The sequence below is a fragment of the Oryzias melastigma genome, linkage group LG23 (assembly GCF_002922805.2).
Source record: "Oryzias melastigma strain HK-1 linkage group LG23, ASM292280v2, whole genome shotgun sequence".
Lineage (NCBI taxonomy): Eukaryota > Metazoa > Chordata > Actinopteri > Beloniformes > Adrianichthyidae > Oryzias > Oryzias melastigma.
In genome coordinates, this window is record NC_050534.1 from 13,773,996 (window position 1) to 13,799,521 (window position 25,526).

A 25,526-nucleotide genomic window follows, 5' to 3' on the forward strand; every position below is an offset into this window, starting at 1 on the left:
GCCGTCCTCTCGTTTCAGGGGTGTTGATTCCTTCCTTTTGTCGGCACCTGGTTCTCCTGCACTCTTGATAGATGCACCTGTGTTTGATTTTCTTGCTTTCTGTTATAAGCTGCGTGCACCTTCTGCTTGTTGCCAGATTGTCTTGTGTGCCTTTTCGAGTGCTGCGAGACAAAAAAACCCCAGAAAAACAAACAAAACAAGAAGGACCTTTTGAACCTCCTGCGTCCTGCGTTTGTGTCCACACCCGGATCCAGACAGTCTGACCATTGTCCTTTGACCTCTGGCATCAACAAGCCATTTCTGCCCACAGAACTGCCACTCACTGAATATTTTCTCTTTCTCTGACCATTCTCTGTAAACCCTAGACATGATTGTGCGCGAAAACCCCAGTAGATCATCGGTTTCTGGAATACTCAGACAAGTCTGTCTGGCACCAACAACCATGTTCAAAGACACTTAAACCTTAAACGTTTTTCTTCTCCATTATGATGCTCACTTTGAACTACTACTTGACCATGTCTACATGACTAAACACTTTCAATTGCTGCCATGTGATTGGCTGATTATCAATTTGTGTTAACGAGCAGTTGGACAAATGTGCCTAATAAATTGGCCAGAGAATGTTTAAGTCTTCCTCTAGACCTCTTTGCTGGAAGCTCCAGTCTCTACATCTTTTTACTAACATAACCATTGTACCTCCTCTGAATGTGTCCATTGTCTTGCCAACTTTCTGAGGTTCATCCCCAACACTGTCTATTGCTCGGGAGTACTTGACGTCCTCTACCTTCTTCATCTCTTCTTCCTGTAACCTCACTGTTCCACCTGAGTACCTCTTATTTACACACAGATACTCTTTTCTATCAATAGTTGATATTTCACGTCTACCCGTTTTAGAGCAAATTTCACCGCTCTCGATCAGGGATGGGCAATTCCAGGCCTCAAGGGCCGCACTCCTGCATGTTTTCCAACATGTACTGATCTGGAATATTGTAATTGGCTGGACACACCTGCCTTCGAGGATTGAAGTTGCCTATCCCTGCTCTAGATGTTCCTCCACCTGCTCCAAGGTCTGACTACATATAACAATGTCATCTGCAAACATTATGACCCACAGAGATTCCTGTCTAACCTCGTTTGTCATCCTATGCATTATCACAGCAAACAAAAAGGGTTTCAAAGCTCATCTTTGGTGTAGTCCCACCTCCACCTTGAACTCACCGTTGTCTTGAAGCTCTCATCAAAGTCCTGAACAACTCTAATGTATTTATCTAACACTACACACTTCCTTGTACAAGCAACAGCTCCTCTGTCTTTATCCTGTCATAGTCATTCTATATATCACAACAAAGCCCCTTCTCTGTAATTCTCCAGAGACATCCTCAAAGCAAATATTACATCTCTTGTCGTCTTCCTCAGTATTAAAGTCTACTCCTGCTCACAAATGCTAACCTCTGACCTCCGTCCAGCTACTTCTACTCTTTCCCATGACTTCATTGTGTGACTCATTATCTTTATTCTTCTATAGTTTCCACAACTCTGCATTTCTCCCTTGTTCTTCAAAAAGGGTAACCAATACACACCTTTATTTCTGTTATCCTCTCACTAATCCTTTTTTTTAGCCAAGATTTTACTTGGAACAATGTTGAACTTCTTCTTTAGCCATCGTGTCTGCTTATATTGTCTTCCTACCAGATGACACACCAAATAGTTTCCTGTCATCAGTTTCTGGACTTGAGGATTGAAGAAAATCCCTAAAAAAATCCCTCAAAAAGTTTTTTTTTTTTTTTATTCAAGAAGGCGGCGTCTTTCCAAGGTCAAAATTTAACAAAACTCCAGGGGTCATTGTAGATTTAAGCTGGTGGAATGTGTGTCAAATGTTGTCAAAATTAGTTGACCAAAAGTGTAGTTTTCCGATATTGTGTATCTAAAATTTTGTCGAACAATGGCCAGCAAGCGTTAGGTTGTGTCTATATCCCTTAATAATTTTAAAAATTTCTTTGGATATCCCTTACACATGTGCATTGGTTTCGTTAATGAACTCTAAAAAACAAGTTCTTAATTTCTAAAGTCACCACATTGTCTTAATTTCTTAAACAAATTAAAAAAAAAACAACAAATGAAAAAAAAAGAGGATTTTTTGAATATTATAGTTTTTTTCTGTTTGTTTTTCATTATTTTCTGATTTTGAAGACAGAAATTCCTAATATATAATTCTGATGGAGTTAAAGTTCAATCATAATATGATTTTTATAATGTAAAACATTTGCTAGACATGAACAGATGAAGCTAAAGCTGCACTGCTAACATTTTACATACGTCTTTCTCTAGTCTCCTTTTCAAATGCAGAAGATCCTAAAAATTTTTTATAGATTTTTCATAGGGCTTATTTAGACCAGGGAGAACCCAACATTTAGTAACCAAAAGGTGGATATTTTTAAAGTGTCTTTGGGCAGGTTAAACAATAGACAATGATTTGTACGCACTGTAGACAATACATTCGTACAATCCTGAATATGGGAGATGAGTGTGTGGATAATTATGAATTAGTCAAGTGATTTAAACAATCAGAAAATGTTCATCTTGAATGTTCCTTGAAAAGCAGAGCTTGTTTTAATGTGAAGAAATCTTCAAATACATGGCATGATAGCAGACTCGAGCAGCATCTGTTGCCGTAGAGACTTGTTCATGAATAATTTGACAGGCGTGTTTGGGTAGAAGGTTGAAGGTGATAGTAATATAAAGTGAGGAGATGACGAATGTTAGAGAAAAAACTGAGAAGATCAAAGCAGAAAAAGATGAATAAAAGTTTGGTCAAACTGTTTGCTCTCCTTTGAGGTTTTTCTCTTCAAATTAGGGGCCAGTGACTCATATCTTCTTAAAGGGTAACCAAACTTTAAATGAACTGTTTTTGGCTGTTGACCTTCATAAATGAGGCTATAAAAGTGCTATCTTTTGGTCATTGCCAATTTTTTTTACAAATTAAAATAAACATGTTTGAATCTTAAAAATATAACTAAAACCCATCTGTGTGCTGCCCCCTACAGGTTGAATTGGGGTATTACATTTAATTTCCTTGACATTTCAGAAGTTTCATGTCATGATCTGCCGCTCAAGTAATGATAACAGTCCTGTTCTCCAGCCCCAAAATATTAAAAAAATAATAAATTGTACATTAACTTTCTACTAAATAAAAGCATATATATTCCAACAGCACATATAGTTTTTTATTCCCCGCTTCCAGGTGTAGGGTGGACACTTCTTCTTAGCTCTCGTCATTGTCTTCAAGCAACTTAAACCTAAATTATAATAGAATTCATGGAAAAAAGTAGTACTTTTGCAACATAGAGAGTTGACCCAAGGAAAAACCAGGACACATCTGACATCGCCGCCATCGGGAGAGCACTCGAAGACATCCAAGCTAGGCTAACTGGTGGAAATTGAGGCTAAGCTAACACCTCTGATGGAACTCTGGAATAGATCAGACGACTCTGTGCCTGCGGTCGATAATCTGGAGAGAAGAGTGGACGACTTGGAACAACAAGCAAAAACGAATAATGTAATTCTTGCTTCATTACAAATGATTCCTAGAGCTGCTGCTGTTAGCACCTAAGCTAGCGCAACTGCTACTGCCCAGCCAGTAAGGCCAAGTGAACCCAGTATAGTTCAAAAGTGGGCAGAAAATGTGGACCCCAATAGGGTTCGTCCTTAGTTTCCATGGCGGCCGCACTTTGGTTTGCCCACATTGGCTTAAATGTGTCGGTCCCTGGGCAGTTGAGCACGCTAACACACTACCTGTCCACCAGGCGGCTGGCTAGCATAGCGAGCTAGCCCAGTGAGTGCCCACCTAAGCCACGGAAGCAGCGGACCAACCCCATTGGGGTCTAAATTTTCTGACCACTTTTAAAGCGAATTAGGCTCACTTGGCCTTTGTGGCTTTGGAGGCTCCTAAGGAGAGCGTGGAAAACACAGTTATTCCTCACATCTAAAGGGATTTCCCTGGATTTAAATTCCATTGGGTTCTGACGATTGTTTCTCAGGAGAAAGGCGACGGACAAACTAGCGATTACTCTTGCTTTGATTGCTTGAAACAAACTGTTTCTAAATCTAAAGACTGGATGTGAGAAAATCGTTTTCGTTGCCATGAAGTCCTTTTTTTGCCTTGTTTCTGCTCTCCAAATAGTTCCAAGGTGTGAATGTGAACATTTTCTGTTTCTGTGATGGGCTTGCACCCGTCCAGAGTGTAACCTGCCTTCACCCTACAGTGATTGGGATAGGCTCCAGCAACCCTCTGACTCCCAAAAAGAGATCTAATCAGGTATAGAAAATGGATGGGGAAAACTGTGTGAAACAGTCCAGCTCTGGCAGTAATCCGTTAATTTGCTGTCATACCTTTCCGCTTTGTTTTTTGAGGATGCAGTCCATTATGAGATACCTGCATTTATTAGGTCACCTCCTTTAGAAACTAAAAGACAAGGCATGTATTTGTTGCTTCACGCCTTCTCTGGCCTTTGTCTTTCCCTCAGGTTCTACTCTAGAGATAGGAATGCTTGTGGAGAGCTCTCTGCATCCTCTGACAGCAAGAATAATTGAGCAAATTCCTTTTTTCGTAAAAGACACCAAGGCTGTAGGACCAGCTGGAAAGGGAGCCACGCAGACTGATGGAAAATCTGTGTTAAAGGTACAGGAAGAAAGAGGACGGACGAGTGGGGTTGATCCTGAGGAGGAAAGATGTTTGAAATGTGAGGCACTTTGAAAGAGAGAGGGTAAACCGAAGGAGAAAGGAAAGCTTTCTCGCATGCACGTTAAAAATTTTATACCCGCTCTTCTTATTTTAGCACCACTTTCACCCCTCTCCGTGTATATCTTGTAGGGCGCACAAGATGCATTAATGAAGGTCATATTAGAAAAACGTGGTGCTGATATTTTGTTGGTTTTTCCACTGGTTTTGTTAACTGAACAAAAGACAGAACTACACAATAAATGTTTATTTTCTCTATAGAATGACAGAAACTCCAATGATCCGGAGTGAAAAATATCTAAATCTACCAGTCATCCATGTGACAATTTGGACAGCTGTGATGACTTCAAAGTGTCAGATTATTCTCTCAAACGTTTTAGACTTTAGCTCAAGATTTCTAGCTGTGCCAACATCCAATTTTTGTGGCTCTGCTTGACGACATGCAACAAAACTGTCAAATGTAAAAATGTTTTTTTTTTGTCTGTGTTAATCTGTATTGCTGCTGCGTCTTCCTGCTGCGGTAATCCAAAAACTGTCACACCAAAATACACTCCGACAACATCAAATCAGTATTGACAGACGATGCAGACGTGAGATAAACCTGGAAGGAGACAAATGATCAGATAATGAGCTGGAATTGGAAAAGCGTAAAAACCACTTGACTAGTGTGTCACATTCTTAAAGATTTATATTTATTCTGCTTGATAAATATTTTTCATCTGCACATTTATCTCTTATTTGTGATTTATGCATAGTCTCAACCAGATCCCTAAGATCCCCGCACATTTGTAACCCTTGTGCTATCTTAGATATGTTGGGAGTGGGGTCATCTGGACCCAACAAGACTATGTCAAAGTGTCATTTTATATTATTATTATTATTATTAATGGCCCAATGTTATCTTGTAACATCCCAATTTTGACAGATTAAGTTATTTAAGATTTAAGTTATTCAGGGATTGGCTTGATTTATTCTGGAGTAATAGACCTGTCTGTTTGTTTTCATATGTATGTTAAAAAAGTTACGTTTTAAACGTTGTTTTTTTTAAGTATTCAATGTTTGTCCTGTTCAGCCCGTAACCTGCTGTGCAATTTGAGTTTGACACCCCTGCATAGACTGTAGTTTATATATATATATATATATATATATATATTTTTTTTTTTTCTGTAGCTGGAGCTGATGTAACATGCTGTTAAATCTTGAATACATAAGGTTATGTAATTTTTTTTAAGAACAACTCCGGCTGTAGATTGAAGAAGTCAAAATAGTGGAACTACATAAATATATATATATATATATATATATATAATATATATATATATTTTAACAATCCTATTTAAATAACAACAAACAAACAAAAAAACAGCTCTTTATAAAGGTGAGTCAACGGTGTGTTAGGTAATGCTGGTGGAAAATGAACCGGATTATACTGCTTTTACTTCAGACACAAAAACCTTGAGCTGAAATACGTGTTCCTGAATGACACATACTGAAAGTACCCATCAAACCTATTGGTTGTAGTACAGTATACCAGGGGTCGGCAATGTTTAACAGTAAAATAGACATTTCGGCTTGTTTTCCACTGATCGAAACCTAAAAGGAGCCGTATAGTCTGACTTTAGCCTTTAAAAAAATTTGGATTTGGATTCATGACCTTCTTTTTGTTTGTTTTTTTGTTTTATTTTTTTTTTAATAAATGTGAATTATTTTAAATATTTTTAGCCTGAACAAAAGCGAAAATATAAAAAGAAACTTGCATGTCTCAGAATTAGATTTTTTTAAATGTTTTTATCTTTTACCATTAGTAGAGGCCAAATTATGGCTCCAAATTAGAATAAAACTCCAAATTAGCATATTCCTCAGTAAATTAAATCAGCCAAAAATATCAGCATGGTGCTAAAATAAAAGCTAAACTCTAATTAGCCTACTAACCCCAGAAGATAACAAATTAGCCAAAAATGTTAGCATATGTGGCTAAAATATTAGCAAAACTCCAAGAGGCCAAATTAGCCAAAAAAAAGCTAGCTTGTTGCTTAATTACTAGCTGAACTCCAAAATAGCCTAAAATTCCTCAGTAAACTAAATTTGTCAAAAATGTTAGCATGTTGCTAAAATAGAAGCTAAATTCTGAATTATCCCCCAAAAACTTCAGTAGATAACAAATTTGCTGAGAACATCAGCATTTTGCTAAAATATTAGCTAAACTCCAAATTATCAAAAAATTCCTCAGTAAACTAATTGGTCAAAAACATGTTGTTAAAATAGAAGCTAAAGTATAAATTAGCCTAAAACCCCCAGTAGACAACAAACTAGCAAAATAAAAACGTTAGCATGTTGCTAAAATAGAAGCTAAATTCAGAATTGTCCCCCAAAAACTTCAGTAGATAACAAATTAGCCAAGAACATCAGCATTTTGCTAAAATATTAGCTAAACTCCAAATTATCAAAAAATTCCTCAGTAAACTAATTAGTCAAAAACATGTTAAAATAGAAGCTAAAGTATAAATTAGCCTAAAACCCCCAGTAGACAACAAACTAGCAAAAAAACGTTAGCATGTTGCTAAAATAGAAGCTAAACTCAAAATTTTTTGAAAATGACTATTATTTTATCTTTCTTCAGCCAGAGAGCAGCCATGGAGAGATAAAAGAGCCACATGTGGCTCTGGAGCTGCAGGTTGCAGACCCCTGTAGTATACATACAAAAACAGCTCCTGATTCATAGCAGATGGCTCTACGTCACTGTACATCTTTCTTCTTCCACATCGTTGAAGAATCTTTTGTTGGCTGATTTATATACGATTCGATCGCTAATCTCACTTTATGACCTATAAATTATTGTGTATTCCCTTGCAAGTTACACGACAGAGATATAGTATGATCTTTGTGTGTTTTTTGATATTTTTAACACCTTTTTTTCTTATTTTTAATGCAGGAACCAAACAGTCCTTCACCAGTTCTGTTGCCCAGCTCCAGAGGTCCCAGAAGGGGAAACCTCCACCGCATGTGTGCCCAGGTAAGACGATCACATCCTGCTAACATCTGCACAATTGTAATTCTTTTTTTTATTATTATTTGTAAGCAAATTTTTTCTTTAAATCACAGCTGCAGCTGCTTATCATGCCTCCTCTTAAAACTCCATTAGTTTCACAACACAACTACCCTCGCAGTGGTGTCTAAGATGAAGTGGTTTACAATAGTATCACTTGTACTTGTTTCCATCAGTAGTGGCAATAAACTACCCAGAAGTCTTAATTCAAAGATGACAGCCTCCAAGGTAGCAGAGCAGTCACTCCGTAGAGTTTTTATATTTTACACAACAGCTTGGGTTTTGAGTCTTGTCTGGAAAAAAATCCTCAAAAAATATCAATATATCTTAATGATAACACTGTTATCTTCTTCTGTCAGCTTTCAGCAACATCCACACAAATGGCAAATGATCTCATTTTTCAAAACAAAAGTTTTAAGGCAATTTAAAAGTTCTAATGTTAGTTTAATGAGGTAATTTGCCTCCACAATCACAAGCAATAATAATAAAAAAAAATGCCAATAATTAGTTGGTGTGATGGTTCTATATTTGCATGATTATTAGTTGGCTACAGGCGATTCTGAGAATAAATCATAGAAGGTGCTGGAACTACCAACAAGAACAAAAAGAATAATTATAAATAGTTTTGATTTGAGCATTATTATACCCCTCGTGGTAAAAATGGACAGCTTTGTTTACACATTTGCACTGTTTATGCCAAGGCTAATGGAAATGATAGCGTTCATCTAGCCATAAGGCATCAATAGCAATTTAGACTCAATTTTTTTTTCTTGCTGTTGGTAGCTATAACTTTTACAAAACTGCTTAGTGAGCTTGTTGGTGGTACATCAAACCCCCCACAAAGCAGGATGTAGATACCTCTTGGATAAAAACTCGCCCCGTAAATGAAAAAAAATCAAAACTTAAACTCCTGAAAACATGTTTTTGTTCTATTTTTCTCACAATGGTGGATATTTATGAAGAAATTTGATCTTAAAAATGCATTTCGGGGTAATTCTTTACTCAAATTGTTGGAAAAAGCTTCTAGAAGCTACTACGGCAAGCCACAAGGTCCCTTCTCCACATCTATTGGTAGACGACTAGATTCTTCATTTTCCTCGTCTGCGCTAACATCTGACTCAAAACTGGACATCATCGGAAATGTTCGGTTGGAGTTTTAAGGTGCTGTAAGCTAGTGGGAGAGAGTGGAAACTGATGGATGATGGGAAGTAGGGGCAGGCTTACTCCGTTTAAGTGGTCTCGCCCACAACTCAAAGGCGAATTTCTAATAAACTACTGCAGAAACTATGTTTTTGGTTTTTGTATTTTGGCTACAATCGTATTTAAAAGTAAAGCTGGGCGGATCGATCCAAAATATCGATACTATCGATCTCAAATTGAGATCAGATATCGATATTTCCACTCTTGTTTGAAACTTTTCTGTATCTGTAAAAAGAACCCAGCTTTTAATTAATTATTACCATTTAATTGAAAATACTGTCCTAGAAATTTAAAAACAGGAAACTTACAAAAAAACAATTGAAATTTTCTGGTTCATATCACAGCCACAATATTTACAAAAAATATTGATATCGGCATCGATATCGGCAATATTGACCAGTATCGGAAAGGGAAAAAATGACCAGAAAAAACTCAAAACTCATGCATTTTGCTAACTCAAACTATTACAGGACAGCCTCTAAAGGAGTGACTAAAAATGTAATTTTGCAATGTAGATGATAAAATTAACCATTATTAGATAAATGCTGTTTTTGGGATTGTGCTTACTCAAGGACCTTTAGCAAACAATGCACACAAAGAAGGTCCTTGCTGACGTATCAAGCCCTTCATCTCCTCAAAACACCCCCTGCTAACCTGTGAAGCAAACCACTTCAAAGCAGAACCCTCTGGGGCCGACACAAAAAGCAGCTTGTGGTTTTTGTTCCTTCTTTTGGTTCTTGTTGCGTCGTTCCTGCTTTGGAAAGCTGTATTCTGTTGTGATTGATTTCTGTATTTCCGCATTGTTGTCAGTGATTTGTTGCTCATTTTCCCACCACCACATCCCAGCAACATAACTTCCACACGGCACCTGCACCTCATGGCATCCATCCTCACTCATGCTCACGTCATCTGGGCTTGTCTCCACAAAGTGGTCACATTGAGTTCAAAATGTGCAAATGTGAGTATGTTGTTATACCGATGTATGTAAAAAAAAAGAAAAAACTATCATAATGCATCGAAGTGTGACCTACTGTTTGGTCTATTCAATGTTGGAAACTCTTGAGCCTTCTTGTTGACACATGTAATGCATCTGTGTTCATGTGAAAAAAACAGGTTTTATCATGTTGCATGTTTTGGCTTTGCAGTGATCAGAACATATTGTAGCTCACCGTTGTGTGTGTGTGTCAATTTTTGTGCGTGTGTGCCCGTGTGTCACACATGCCTTGCAGTAGATAAGCCACATATACAGCAACAGCTTTACTTTGTCCTAACACCATATGAGAGAAACATTGAATAATAAAAGGCCTTAAATTGATACATTTATGCCACCAAATCAAGTTAGTAAGCTACTAAAAAAAAGACAAAAAAATTACCAATGTACTGCATTTCTGGATCTATGTGGATTTTATGTTCTGAACTGATAATTTCTTGAAACTCTGAATAACACAATGTGTGATTAAGTTTAACTATAGACTACGGTCACATATCCCGAAGTGCCATCGCGCGGAGACCTCAATGCAAATTTTTCCAAGAGGACCTGACCACAGACAACATGTTCCCAAGTTGGTGCCAAAGAATCATTAGCAGGAAGCCCTCGACCAAATTTTGAATAAAGTTCACCCCTTCCCCTAGAAAAACACTGGAACCAGGTTTACACTTAGGGTGACTGTTACGGTAAGGGTTATGGTTGGGGTTCAAGAGAGGGTTAAGGTTACAGTAAGAGTTATGGTTAGGGTTTGAGATAGGGTCATAGTTACGGTAAGGGTTAGGAAAACAGAAGGGGGTTACGGTTACGGTAAGAGTTATGGTTAGGGTTCGAGATAGGATTACGGTTACGGTAAGGGTTAGGATTAAGATAGGGTTACAGTAAGGGTTATGTTTTGGGTTCAAGATAGGGTTACGGTAAGAGTTAGGGCTCGAGATAGGGTTGTGGTTACGGTAAGAGTTATGTTTACGATAAGAGTTATGGTTAGGGTTTGAGATAGGATTACGGTTACGGTAAGGGTTAGGATTAAGATAGGGTTACAGTAAGGGTTATGTTTAGGGTTCAAGATAGGGTTACGGTAAGAGTTAGGGCTCGAGATAGGGTTGTGGTTACGGTAAGAGTTATGTTTACGATAAGAGTTATGGTTAGGGTTTGAGATAGGATTACGGTTACGGTAAGGGTTAGGATTCAAGATAGGGTTACAGTAAGGGTTATGTTTTGGGTTCAAGATAGGGTTGCGGTTACGGTAAGAGTTATGGTTAGGGTTCAAGATAGGGTTACGGTTATGGTAAGAGTTATGGTTAGGGTTCAAAATGGGGTCACGGTAAGAGTTAGGGCTCGAGATAGGGTTGCGGTTACGGAAAGAGTTATGTTTACGGTAAGAGTTATGGTTCGGGTTCAAGATAGGGTTACGGTTACGGTATGAGTTATGGTTACGGTAAGAGTTATGGTTTGGGTTCAGGATAGGGTTATGGTAAGGGTTAGGGTTCAAGATAGGGTTACGGTTACAGTAAGAGTTATGGTTACAGTAAGAGTTATGGTTTGGGTTCAGGATAGGGTTATGGTAAGGGTTAGGGTTCAAGATAGGGTTACGGTTACGGTATGAGTTATGGTTACAGTAAGAGTTATGGTTTGGGTTCAGGATAGGGTTATGGTAAGGGTTAGGGTTCAAGATAGGGTTACGGTTACAGTAAGAGTTATGGTTCGGTTTCAAGGTAGGGTTACAGTTACGGTAAGAGTTAGGGTTAGGGTTCAAGATAGGGTACGGTTAGGGTTCGGGATACACATAAAAGTATATATAATTTGACGGCTGCCTGACTGTTGTTGTCTACATTCATGACCACACCAACGCTTTTTGAAAAAAATCGGGGTGTGACATAAAATCTTGAAGATTCGACCTCCCATGGCACGTTGGCAGTTGCATTTGTGATCGTAGTATAAAATCTTTTTAAAAATGACACAAAGCAACCAATGACTGTGTATAAGAACTGGACCAAGTGAGTGTGACATCACTCATAAAAAATAGGCTTCAACAAAATGAAGGCAATTCAGTGGCCATTTTTCACGGTACGGACGTCGCCATGTTGGAACCAGAAATCATCAGTAAGCAGTGATTGGCCTGAGTTGGTGGGAGCTAATGTTTCTGCTTACTGGAAGTGGGCTCGAGGAAATTGAAATTTCAATGAAACCACATACTTTTATGGAGGCACCCGATTGGTCGGTGTATAGTTTGCATTCCATAAAAAAATAGGAAAAATTTGAATTTGCAAGATTGTGTTAAAAAAGGTATTTATTCTGACAAATATAATGACTCTATAGAAGTCTATGGGATATTGGCTTCTTGGAACCAGCAGGTACTTCCTGTTTGGATTACAAAGGGGTCACTCAGTCCAGTTCTCATGTACCGTCAACGAAAACAGCACAAAAATATATTGGTATGCTTCCTCTGCTTCAAACTACAAATGAATTCAGTAAGACGTAGAAACATCCCAGCATCCACTGCTCACTGCTGCTGCTTCTGCATGGAATGACGTCTTCTACACCTCATTGAACCTCCGCGCAATCGCTGATTTTATTTGCTTTCCTGGTTCAACTGAGAGTAATCCAAGCCTGTGTCAGAGATGTCAGCTCACAAAAGGGCAACAGCAAAGCTTTTTCAAAGGTTCTGAATCGAAGCTCATGGTTTGCACCGGTCATCACGGCTTCAACCGACTAATTAAAGAGATGGAAACAAGCTGGATCGGGCGCCATTTAGATGTCGAGATAGTTTTAGGTTGGAAAGGGATTTTATTGTCACATTTAATGAGGACCTCAAGGAGGCTAGAAACCTTTTGTGGACACTCTTGCCGAGCCCGCTGGAGAAACTAGAGGGTTTCGAGTCTTTGAGGGATTTGTATTCTGGATCAAAAAGTCACATCTATAATCACAGATGGATAGAAATGATTGTGCAGGATGGTGAAAGCCTTTCAATTAGTAGCGGGCTCCATCTCTTGTAGCCGTGTGCCCCAGCTGCACTCAGGGGTCTGTGGTTACTTTTACAGCTCTATAGGGGACCTAGAGTCCATTTTTTTTTGCTTTGCAGCAAAACAAAGAAGTGCTGAAGTCAACACCACGGGCCACAGAAACCTAATAAACGAAAGAAAATGCTTTTTTAGAATGTTCAAGCACAGTGAAAGGCTCAGCAAAAGACCTAAAAGTCACTCAGGAGCATTCCCAGTGGACGAGACAGACATGTATGGAGAGAAAATAGTCTCAAAATTTTTTTTGAATATTTAATTATTGGGACATAACTGTTTTAAGAAAGTGAAAAAATGCCAATGTCAAGGCTGATAAGAAAACTCTGATGATCCAGCATTTAAACGCATCTTGTACACAAAAATGTGAAGAAATGAAAACAGTCTCTAAACCCCTTGAGAACTTGTAACTCTGATCTGTGCGTAAATGTGGTTTTGTCTGTGTGTGTATCAGGGGATTGGTGTGTAATACTCAAAGATTTGAATGCATGTTTTGAATTTGTAGCTAGTTTTAAGATAGTGTAGTTTTAAGTTGTGTGTGCGCAAATTGTATTTTGTAGTCAAAACTTTTTGATATTTGAGTGTATATGTAAATCCACAGCTGCTAATAAAACACAGTTATGAACAAAATGTAATGTACAAGTTAAAAATAAAGTATTATATAAAGTTAAAACAATACATTTAATAATTAAAACAATAAATAATTAATTAAATCAAGTGTTAAGGATACACAAATCAAGTATTATGCACACAAAAAAATCTAGGTAAACACAAATTCCACACAAACAGAAAGACACAAGTTACCAATTCAAAGTTACACACAAATTGAGCATTTTACACACACAAATCAAGTATTATGTGAACAAAACTTCAAGGTTACACACAAATAGAAAGACACAAGTTACAAATGAATTATGCACACACAAATGAAGTATTATACATATACAAATGAAGTATTATGCATATACAAATGAAGTATTATACACATACAAATGAAGTATTATGCATATACAAATGAAGTATTATACACATACAAATGAAGTATTATACACATACAAATGAAGTATTATGCATATACAAATGAAGTATTATACACATACAAATGAAGTATTATATATATACAAATGAAGTATTATACATATACAAATGAAGTATTATACACATACAAATTAAGTATTATATATATACAAATGAAGTATTATATATATACAAATGAAGTATTATACATATACAAATGAAGTATTATACATATACAAATGAAGTATTATACACATACAAATTAAGTATTATGCATATACAAATGAAGTATTATACACATACAAATAGAGTATTATATATATACAAATGAAGTATTATACATATACAAATGAAGTATTATACACACACAAATGAAGTATTATACATAAACAAATGAAATATTATACATATACAAATTAAATACTATAGATACGCAAATGAAGTATTATACATACGCAAATGAAGTATAATACATATACAAATGAAGTATTATACACATACAAATAAAGTGTTATGCATAAACACATGAAGTATAATACATATACAAATGAAGTATTATAAAAATACAAATGAAGTATAATACATATACAAATGAAGTATTATAAAAATACAAATAAAGCATTATACACACGCAAATGAAGTATTATGCATACACAAATGAAGGATTATACATATGCAAATAAAGTATTATACACACACAAATGAAGTAATATACATATACAAATTAAGTATTATGCATATACACATGAAGTATTATACATATACAAATGAAGTATTATACATATGCAAATGAAGTATTATACATACACAAATGAAGTATTATACATATACAAATTAAATGAAGTATTATACATATACAAATTAAATAAAGTATTATACATACACAAATGAAGTATTATACATATACAAATTAAATGAAGTATTATACATACACAAATGATGTATTATCCACACAAAAAGTCAAGTATTACGTAAACACAAATCCAACACACAAACAGAAAAGAAACAAGTTACAAATCAATTTTGAACACACAAGTATTTTATATACACAAATGAAGTATTTTACATACACAAATGAAGTATTATACATATACAAATTAAATAAAGTATTATACATACACAAATGAAGTATTATACATACACAAATGAAGTATTATACATATACAAATTAAATGAAGTATTATACATACACAAATGATGTATTATCCACACAAAAAGTCAAGTATTACGTAAACACAAATCCAACACACAAACAGAAAAGAAACAAGTTACAAATCAATTTTGAACACACAAGTATTTTATATACACAAATGAAGTATTTTACACACACAAATGAGGTATTATGCACACCCAGATTAAATATTACACATACACAACATAAGTATAATGCATACAAATAATCAAGTATAATGCATACAAATCCAAAGTTACACACAAACAGGAAGACACAAGTTACTAATCAAGTATTACACAAGCACACACGTTTTAAAACGACTAACTCTTCATATGTATAGATTTATTGTGTTATATTGTGGTTTTTTTTCCTTGTACACAAAAAAAGAGATAGCTGCTAGAGCACTCAGTATAGCTGAAGCTTAAACTCCCACAAAACCCTTGAAAGTTGCAGCTGCACTCAATGACTGGCACTCAGAGGAGGCCCAGAGGAAGCAGATCAACACAACACCTAAAATTATTAGATAATCAGTGAAGGATAAACTCAGGCTGAAAGCATGAATCTTGATTTGCTTCTCTTCATCAGTTATTAAAAAAGGGATTGAAACCACTCGGTAGTGTTGATAAACAGGCGAACGCACTGGCCTACAGGAAAATATATATATATATTGACTGCTGCAGCTCGTTCTTTCTTAAACAAAATGTCATGCAGACTTTGAAATATAAACCAGGCGAGTTCAGTTTAGGAGCGTCCATATGTCTTCATGTTTTCTGTGAGGAAGCTGGTTTGACAGAGCAGACCTTTGATGCGATGGATGAGAGTCCAACAGACTCTGAGATAAATGTGCCCAACTGTCAAAATGGGGTTTTTGGTGTTTTAATCATGTCTTTCTCTCAAAATGGAGGCATATATAAAGAAAATTAAGCTTAATTCTTATTCAAACTTTATTAATATTAATAATACCGCCATATAATAACACCAGTGGAACATCAAACTTTGGTAACATCCTGTTCCAATTTTACAGAATAATGTAGCTAAACTTTACAGTTCAAGTGCTTGAAGGTGTAGCTGAGAAAATCAAGTTTCACAATAAAAGATTTTTCAAATTAAGAGATTGTTGAGACCATAAATAGAAATGGACAAAATAAGGTCACCAATAATGTCACCAACAGAAAATGGCTTACTTCGGGTTCCAATGAAATTAATTCAATTCAGTCTCCATTTTTCTGTGGTACGGATATCTCTGATTTTGGCATTTTGGGACCAGATGATGTGAGTAAGCAGTGATTGGTCTGAGAATCTGTCAATAAAAATGCTTTGAATGTTTGAGATGGGCTAGCAGGCACTTATTGAAGCATCTGATTGGCCAGTTGAATAACTTGCCATTAAAAAAACTATACTATGAAAAAAAAGGGTTTAGTAAGATCTTGTTAAACAGAGACACCAGAGCAAGAATGGTTATTCTGTCTAACTGAATGACTGAAATAGTTTGTTTCTCTATAGAAGTCTATGGGATTTTTATGGAGCTAAATTGGTGCCAATATTATTTGAAACCCAAATAAAACAAACTGAAAAAGTGTTGGTGTTTGGCCCAAAAAAATGTTAAATGTCCAAAACTTTTTTGCTATTCTAAAATAAATGTAATTATTTTCAGCTTCAAATGTTCCATTTTTTATTTTATTATTTTTTATTGAAACTGAAAATTTCAGTTTTAAACCTTTTGGCCCTGTTGTGGTGGGTTGGGACGAGGAAGCACCAATCAAAATCGATGAGGATGGTAACTTCAGTCGCGGTGCATTCACTGACTCGGAGAATTGTGATAATTACACTCAGAAAATTGCTGTTTAGTTTGTGCTATCATAGTCTGAACCATAAATCATAGTCTGCATAAAAAGCAGAGTTTTATTGCGTACAAAATGCGCGTCTGAAACGCTGTTCTAGGGCATTCAAAGTGCCATCGTATACAAGCATCAAAAACATATTTAAAAAAAAAAACATCAAAAATGTAGAATTTAGCATCCTTAAAACGTCGTGTTAGCCCCCCCCCCCATTGTGCCACAACAGGGCCAAAAGTCTTGAAACCTACATTTTCAGATTTAGAAAAACAAAAGAAACACAAAGAGTTGAAACTGAAAAAAAAATCTAATAGAAATTTTGAGTTTTGAAACCTAAAAAATTGAACATTTGAAGCTGAAAATAATTACGTTTATTTAAGGATTGCAAAAAGTTTTGGACGTTTCCATTTTTTTTTTTTTGGGCCAAACACCAATATATTTTTTTTTAATTTGCTTTATTAGGGATTTAAATGATATAGACCCCAATTTAGCTCCATAGATTTTTGGCTTTCTGGGAATATCAGGTACTTCCTATATGCAACGCGAGGGGGGAGGGGTCGATCAGTCCAGTTCTCTCTGTGTACTGTTTATGGTTGAGACTCTAAAGAAAAAAAACAGTTATAATTAATTATATCCTCCATGGACCAGTACTGGTCCACTGCCCGGTGGTTATGGATCATTAAACCGATAGATGAAGGGCACCCTTACTCAGCAAATTTTATTTTTATTTCTTTTAGTTGTTAAAGGATCTTTGGGAATACATTTAAAATAGTTCAAAAGACAATTGGAGTGGGAGATTAAAATTTCTGGCCTATTTTTACAGAAAAAGTCAGAGGATTCACGGTTGATGTTCCTCCTTTTTTTTTTGCTGAGTCATGTTTGACCTGTGGCTATCTCAGGGGGTGATGGACTTGCTTTCCTAATATAGCTCAGCTTTTCTTGCCTTTTGGTGTAGTCCCTTAAGACACCCTTCGTTGTGATTATTTATAAATAAACTGATTGTATTTTTTTAATTTATTTCGGAGCGCACATTTTGGCATCGCGCCCGACCCCCGTCTACATCACTGCTGCCAAGCCGTCTGCTTTTGCGTCACCGGCTCCCAGAAAGGCTGCTCCGTTGCTCAGCATCTAAAGCCCCCTTTAAATTAGTCCTCCTGTGGCGCCTCTGACAAATGACTTGCACACTCACATACTGCCACTTTAATTAGCCGTCCTATGCTAATTAGCTCGCACAATCTGCGATTGAGCTCGTCAGAGAAGGAATTAGCGCGCAGCTCCAAGAAGTTTCATCATGACTCAAATCAGATTCCTTTTTAATGGTCGTTTCTGAGCATCTAAAGTGTGATTTGTTGAAGAAGTTAAATGCATATGCAGAGGGGCGTTCATTAAACTGGGAATCGTTAGTTTATTATTCACAATTAGCAAAGGAAATGCTAAAATCTCCCAAAAATATTCGAAAAAGAGCAACACTGTTCAGAACAAATCACAAAATGGTTGAGTATTAAAACAAGTGGATGGAATCGTGATGATTCCTGCAGAAAATGAGTTCACTTGTTATCTCCCTGAGAGCCCATTTTCCCCTAATTAATGACTGGAATTATTAATAAACTGCAGTAATTAGCGGAGTCATGCTGTTGTACAAGTGAGAAGTGAAGTGGGCTGAATCAGGACGCGCTCCTGTCCTTTTGTTAAACCGGAGACAGGTAGAGGTTACCTCTGCAGGGAGGACGACAGCCATGATGCATTGCAGCTGTCATAAGAAATGATTGATTCATTCTGTTGGAAGGCCACAAACCACGACTGGTCGAGAGTATGAAACAGTCAACCATGACGCAGCTGTTTTTTAAGCTATTTTGCTTTCGTTAGATCTACGGACTCACCTTGGTGACCAGATTAAAATTTAAAAAGTGAAACATTGGATCAGTTGACAGAAGCTATGTAATTTATTACATTTAAAAATAATAGTTCTTATTAAATTAAAATTTTTTAAGTGGAGTAAAATTAAAAATTAACTTAATGAAAGTTTTAATTTTAAATGGAACAAATTACGGAACTAAAGGTGCTACAAAACACTCAATATGATGTTGTCAAAAATAGTTAATACATTTGTTAAGCTTGTAAGTTTATTAATATGTCCTTGAATGTTAATAATTCTTACTAAGTATGTTATTAAACCTTATTCGACTTATTACACTAATAAAAGTCTAATTAACATCCCATAAACACATTATTAATGTCTGTTAATGTGTTAATAAAGCTTGTTCAGGAATCTTATTATAAAGTCTTACTAAAGCTTTTATTTTAAGAAAACTACGGGATTCTCCCCACCACATCCAACTGATGTCCACTGGCTATTTTGCTAAATTAAATTGGAAATTGGAAAGCTAATGTTTGCAAAGAGGAGCCTTCAACTTCAAAATAAAAGAAATTTTGCATTTAATTGAAAAAAAACAGGAATCTTTCTTCCAAATATGAATTTATTGCAAAAAAATATACAATAACCGGCTGTCTTGCATTACGAGAATGTTGCTAATAAAATTGAAAAACAGAAAATACTAATACAAATATTGGAAATATTAGGAAAAAAACTGTTTTAGTGCTTTTTATTTTTGGAAATATTCATTTTTCCTTAAAAGTCAGATAAGCCTAAAGTTGGCATCTGATTTCACAAAACGTAAAAAAGGGTTGATAAAATAAGAGAAAAAAAAGGGAAAAAGGTTGAAAGCGTAAAACAATATTTTAGTTGCGGCCAGCTACGGCAGGGGGAGGGGCTTCCGGCTATTCATTTTCTGGCGCCATATTTTTCTTCTGCAGCCAGATGGAATACGGCTGTGGGGCTTCTGGGAAATGTAGTGTGGAAAGCCAGGACGTTCTAGTACTTAGGTGATGGATCCCGCTTATGGCCAGATAAATAAATTTTACCTGGAAAAACATTGTGATTAATTGCAATTAATTCCAACACAAGAGTGTGATTAATCTGATTTTTTTTTGCACCTTATTGACAGCAGTAATTAAAAATAAATGTTCTAAATGTAGAGTTTCGTGCGTGATTTCATATTGTGATTATTCACAGATAATAAGTGGTCGGCAAATACTGTGACTAAACAAAAATTTATAGCGATTAATCGCGATTAATTTTTTCCAGGTTTGCGATTAATTAGTTAATTTTTTTCTTTAATCGATTCCCAACCCTAATTTTTACATAAAATAATTGCAGGTAAAACATTTTTGACATTTTAACTGCTCAATTAGGCAGAAAACCGTCCAATCTAGGAAAATCAAATTCTCTGCTAGCTAACTTGCTACTGACTGGAATGTTCCATTACCGCAGAGGGATGGGGAAGGACGAAACACTTTCATATTATGCCATTTCAGTGATTTGAGTGATTTTTTTTTTTTTTTAACTGAACATAAAAATTATTTTAGACAATTAAGTGTTTGCGTAGGGGCACCAGAGTGTTGGGGGCCCTAGGCACCCGCCTGCCTCTCCCTATTGGTAAGTCCGCCCCTGCCCTGCATTACAGCATTACAACTGACCTTTTGAAGCTGCTGATTGTAGACGTGATTGTGAACTTTTCAGTCATTGTTAAAAAAGGGAAATGTCACACACAGTTTGATTCCGCATTTTTCTGCACTGATTTTCTTTATTAATTAAAGTCTTTCGGAACATAGAACCTTAGCTTGTTAAAGTGCTAGCCGGCGCCCAGGTTCAGTCTCACCTTCAGAGCTGAAAATTAAATTTCACACTCTGTGTCCTCGGTCACAGTTTTGTTTACCTTTGTGTGTCAGTGTGATATTTATCCTCGTCTGTCTGCGTCTCCGGCTCCATGGAGGCGTTTGGACATCTTACAGCGTGAGCTGAAATAGGTAACCTTGGCGTCTCGCTGTTCTGTTGTCATTGGAAAAGAGGAAAAGCAGAAGCACAAAATCTGAGGGTTTTAGGGTAGATTTTTTGTTTTTTTTCATTGTGTTGTGATTTTGTTTAACCCTCCAGATATTCACCTCTTAGCCAATCAATGGAGCCGTGTCAGTGTCATCGTCCTCTAGGGTCACATGTTAGTTTTTGTTCCAATGTTTTTCTCTCCTCTGGGACACAAGTTGCCTAAATTCATTTGAAATCTTAAAAAAAAGGAACACTGGGAATGAATGAAAAGGGCTTTTAGAGAGTGTGAGCGCTCCGAGTAATTTCTAATTAAATTGATGCTCAGACTAATTTCTTTTCACCCTGAGGCCCGATTTATGCAAGACAGACAACACAGAAAAAGCGTCACCAGATCTGCACATGCTCAGTTGCATGATCCCAGGCGCCATTCATTGGTTTAATTCTACTAATGCTTGTGGACATAATGAGAAAACTCTGCTGCATTCGTGCACATCCGACCTTTCTCTGAGGGCCTCTCTCCATGTGAAGGAAGCTTTTTTACAGAGGAGATTTTACAAAAGTAAAACATATTGATTAAGCAGCGGGGCTTTTGAACATGCCCTTTCAAATGTTTTAGGGATATTGACTTAGTTAAGAAAAATATCAAGGTAATCCGAAGATTTATTTCATTTTTTATTGTGTTTTACAATTTAATAAAATTGTAAAAGTTGCAAACTTATCGAATGCAATTAAAAAATTGGGTGTTTTTCGTTCTAATTTAGCGTATTACTTTCAGAAAACAAAACCGATGTTTTATGCTTAAATTTTGAGTTTCAATTTAGCTTATTGCATTCAATAAAAAAAAACTAAATACAGATGTTTTTGTTTTAATTTTTTTGTTGTTAAGAAAACTGGTGTTTTTGTTATAATTTAGCATAAATTGGGTGTTTTTCAATTTAATTTAACATGTTGCATTCAATAAAAAAAATATTTTTTGTTATAGTTTAGCAAATTGCAATCAATTAAAAAAATTTGTGATATTTTTCCAATTTTTTTGTTTTGATTTAGTGTATTGTATCCAATATAAAACAAAAAAAAATGTAAAAAAACAGGCGTTTTTTGTCATAACTCAACAAATTGCATTCAATAAAAAGAATCGGGTGTTTTTATTCTAAGATTTTTATTTATTTATTGTATTATATCCAGTATAAAACAACCAAAATAAAAAGAAAAAAAAATGAAAAGGTTTTGATTTTTGGTTTGTTTTTGCCTTAATTTAGTTTTTTGTATCCGATTAGAAACAAACGGGAGATTTTTTTTGTGTATTGTATTAAAAAAGAAATCTGATGTATTTTGATTCTGATTTAACGTCCTGTAAAAAAAAAAATGTATTTTTGATGTAAATGTTTGTGTTTTCGATTCCAATAGTTTTTAGAATTTTTTCGTCCTAACTTTTTTAAGAACTACAAAAGCAAAGAACTACAAACAAGTTAGGATCTAACCACAGGTGCTCATGAAAACTATATAATTAGCTTTTATTTTTCATTTTAGATACAATACGCTTCCATACAAACCTTACACATAAGCTGCATTGTTTGTTATTTATTTTTTGAGTTGTTCTAACTTTATGCAATCCCAAAGTTATAATCCCAAAGACAATGGTGATTTTTAAATATTTTTAGATCACTTAACTACCTTCTTGGAAGGTCCAAACCTTTTAATCATTGTCCTTTCGTTAATTCTTCACATGGCGGGAATCGAACCTATGACCGTCCAATTCAGAGCTAGACCGGCCAACCGCTGCACCACAGTCGGCCCAATAATGATAAATCATATTTTAGAACATAGTTTCAGAACATAAGTATTTTGGGCCCATTTTGAAAACTTTTCGTTACTCTACTTGCCTCTCTGACTGTCGTCCTCCAGCCTTTACAGAGTTCGATGGGCCCTGAGGATTGGACTGTTTTAGGTCCAAGTTTAAAATATTTTCTTAGTCTCTGCTTTATTTAAACAAAAAGTATATTCTTAATCCCAAATGTAATATGGCTTAAATCCTTTGCTGACTGGGACTGTGACAAAACTCACTAAAGAACTGATGCGTGCATTATTCTGACTGAACTTCCTCCCACTTCTATATACAACATGCTAAATAATGGTTTTAGTCCTTTTCCTGAACTGGCTCACTCGTCCCTGGAGGCAAAGCTACAGCAAAAATTCTCAGAAATATGCAAACGTATGGCATATTATACAGTAATAATGCTGACAGTCACTGCAAGAACAAGAAATTGAATACATTTGACTCCATTTTTTCTGTAAGTACCTCCATTCAGTCCTGCGTTCTACAGTAGTTACCACCAGCTATAAGCCTACACATTTTGATTGCTTTGCTGTAAAATAGTTTAGCTTAGCACCTATTTTTTCCTTTTCATTGTCTCTGTTATACATCTGGGAGATGACAAAAACACAATCAAAGCAATGATAACACACCTTTCTTCCCTCCTACCATCTTTAATGGTCGGCCTTCTTATTAATCCTGTGCGCCCCGAGCACCCATTGTCCTCCTCTGCACACTTAGACAAAAGCTCATCTCCTTGAATGTGCTGCAGTAACACTTCTCCTTGTGGAGGTGAACACAAAAGACAATATGAGCCAACAGTAAAGGAGGCGGCATCATTTTCCAGGATTGGTATCTATGTTCTTTGTGTGACTAACCTGTGATTAAAGCATCTCTCGTTCGGATCGCCGGTGGGGCTCAGGAGGGTCAAACTCCAGTGGGATGGAGATGCATTACAAACTTTTAAATGATAATACAAATGCACAAATTAAAGGCAAGACTAAATATAATTTTGAATTTAAGTACCTTCAATTTTTCATTAGTTTATTTTGAAATGGAAGCATAAAATAATTAGAAGTGTGCCCTGAGGACCAGGGTTGGGAAACACTGCACTAGAGTACAAGTGGCTCTAGAGTATAAGTCACACCAAACTATAAGACACACTGGAGTATAAGTGGCACTAGAGTAGAAGTCATACTGGAGTATAAATCGTACTGGAGTATAAGTCATACTGGAGTATAAGTGTACTGGAGTATAAGTTGCAGTAGAGTACATGTGGCACTAGAGTATAAATTGCACCAGACTATAAGTCACACTGGAGTATAAGTGGCACTAGAGTATAAGTGGAACTAGAGTATAAGTCGCACTGGAGTATAGGTTGTACTGGAGTATAAATCGTACTGGAGTATAAGTCACACTGGAGTATAAGTCATAAGGGAGTATGAGTCGCACTAGAGTATAAGTAGCAGGAGCAAAAAAAAAATCACAATAAATTAGAAAAAAAACAGAACATGGGAGTTGATCCTAACTAATTCTATTGTGGCCAAACAATGCAAAAAACTGCGACTTATACCCTGAAAAATTTGCATTCCCGTTGAAGTGTTTACCTGATTCAGTTTATTGAACTCTAGAAGCTCTATGGCAACTAATAACTTATAAACATGAAAACATATTAAATATTTTATTTTGCTACACCTAGATCTAGTAAAGTACAAGTTGATCTCACAGTTTTTTTAGGGGATATTGGTGACACTACAGATCAGCATGCATCACCAGGTAGAGTCCTTGTCCTTTGCAGATCGCTGATGGCACATCAGCAAGCAATGACGTGGAGGGGAGGAAGAGGAGAGGAAGAGGAGGTGGGAATCTGCTGACAAAGCTACCCGGTCTGCTGTGTATTAGAAGATGACTATGACAAGGATAAAAGTGAGTGGGAGTGAAGGAGTAAGAGGTGAGAGGCTTAGCTAGATTTGACAGCGTAGTACAATTGGATTGAGAAAGGATTTTTGACGATAGTCCACTTCAGTTAAAAAAAATCCCTGTAATTTAGTGTGCTTTTGTGTGGGAAAAAAGAAATCCAAATCTCTTCCTGAAGTGAAATGAATGAGCAACCTTCAGATCATTGAAATTAGAGGGAGGGGATCATCACTGCATGCAGCAGTTACCATGACTTCACTCCTGTATTTGCTTTTATTTGCTAAAATGAGTTATCTTTGCAGCCATTAGCTAGGGGTGTGTATTAGTTATTGCGATACACATGTCACGATGTGTATCACGATATATCTCAAGATTATTTTCAACATTTAAAATATTTCCCTTTTTTTAAATTGTGACTCAATAAAAACTTTATTTTTCTGCACAGTCTACACTGCACATCTGGTCTCACTCGTAACAAGCATAACAATCTTTCTTAATGGTACCAGTACCAACTTAGGACGTATTTTTGGTTCAGTACTCATCTTTAGTTGAAACTGAGTAGTAAATGTCTTGTTTCGCTATTTAATAACAGCAACTGCAAGACTCAAAGCTCACATAAGGTTTATTTCTATCACAAAATGATTCTTGCGAGGTCTTGTTTGGTTTCGATGTGGTGTAGAGCTGCTCAAAGAGGCTCAGTGTGCTGTGCTGCCAACTAGTGGTCGGGGGTTTAAGTGGAAAACAAAAGTAAGATGCTGAACCACATCTTTGCTCTTATATAGTTAATTAAATATAGTCTTGGTAGAATTTTAAATAAAGTATCACCAAATTAAATATTCTGATATTTCACTATAATTATACTGTAAATATTTTGGTTACAATTTGAAATTTTAAAGTCCCATTC

The 25,526-nt window shown here is 36.0% G+C and overlaps 1 protein-coding gene across 2 annotated transcripts in view; it reads left to right on the forward strand.

Annotated features, from left to right (window-relative positions):
• The window catches only part of iqsec3a (IQ motif and Sec7 domain ArfGEF 3a), a 123,834-nt gene that overhangs the window by 20,388 nt on the left and 77,920 nt on the right, over positions 1 to 25,526 (forward strand). For both annotated transcript variants that reach the window (XM_024282370.2, XM_024282378.2), the window contains exon 2: positions 7,671 to 7,751. In XM_024282370.2, coding sequence (XP_024138138.1) covers positions 7,671 to 7,751 — 81 coding nt within the window. The remainder of the gene's footprint in view (positions 1 to 7,670; positions 7,752 to 25,526) is intronic.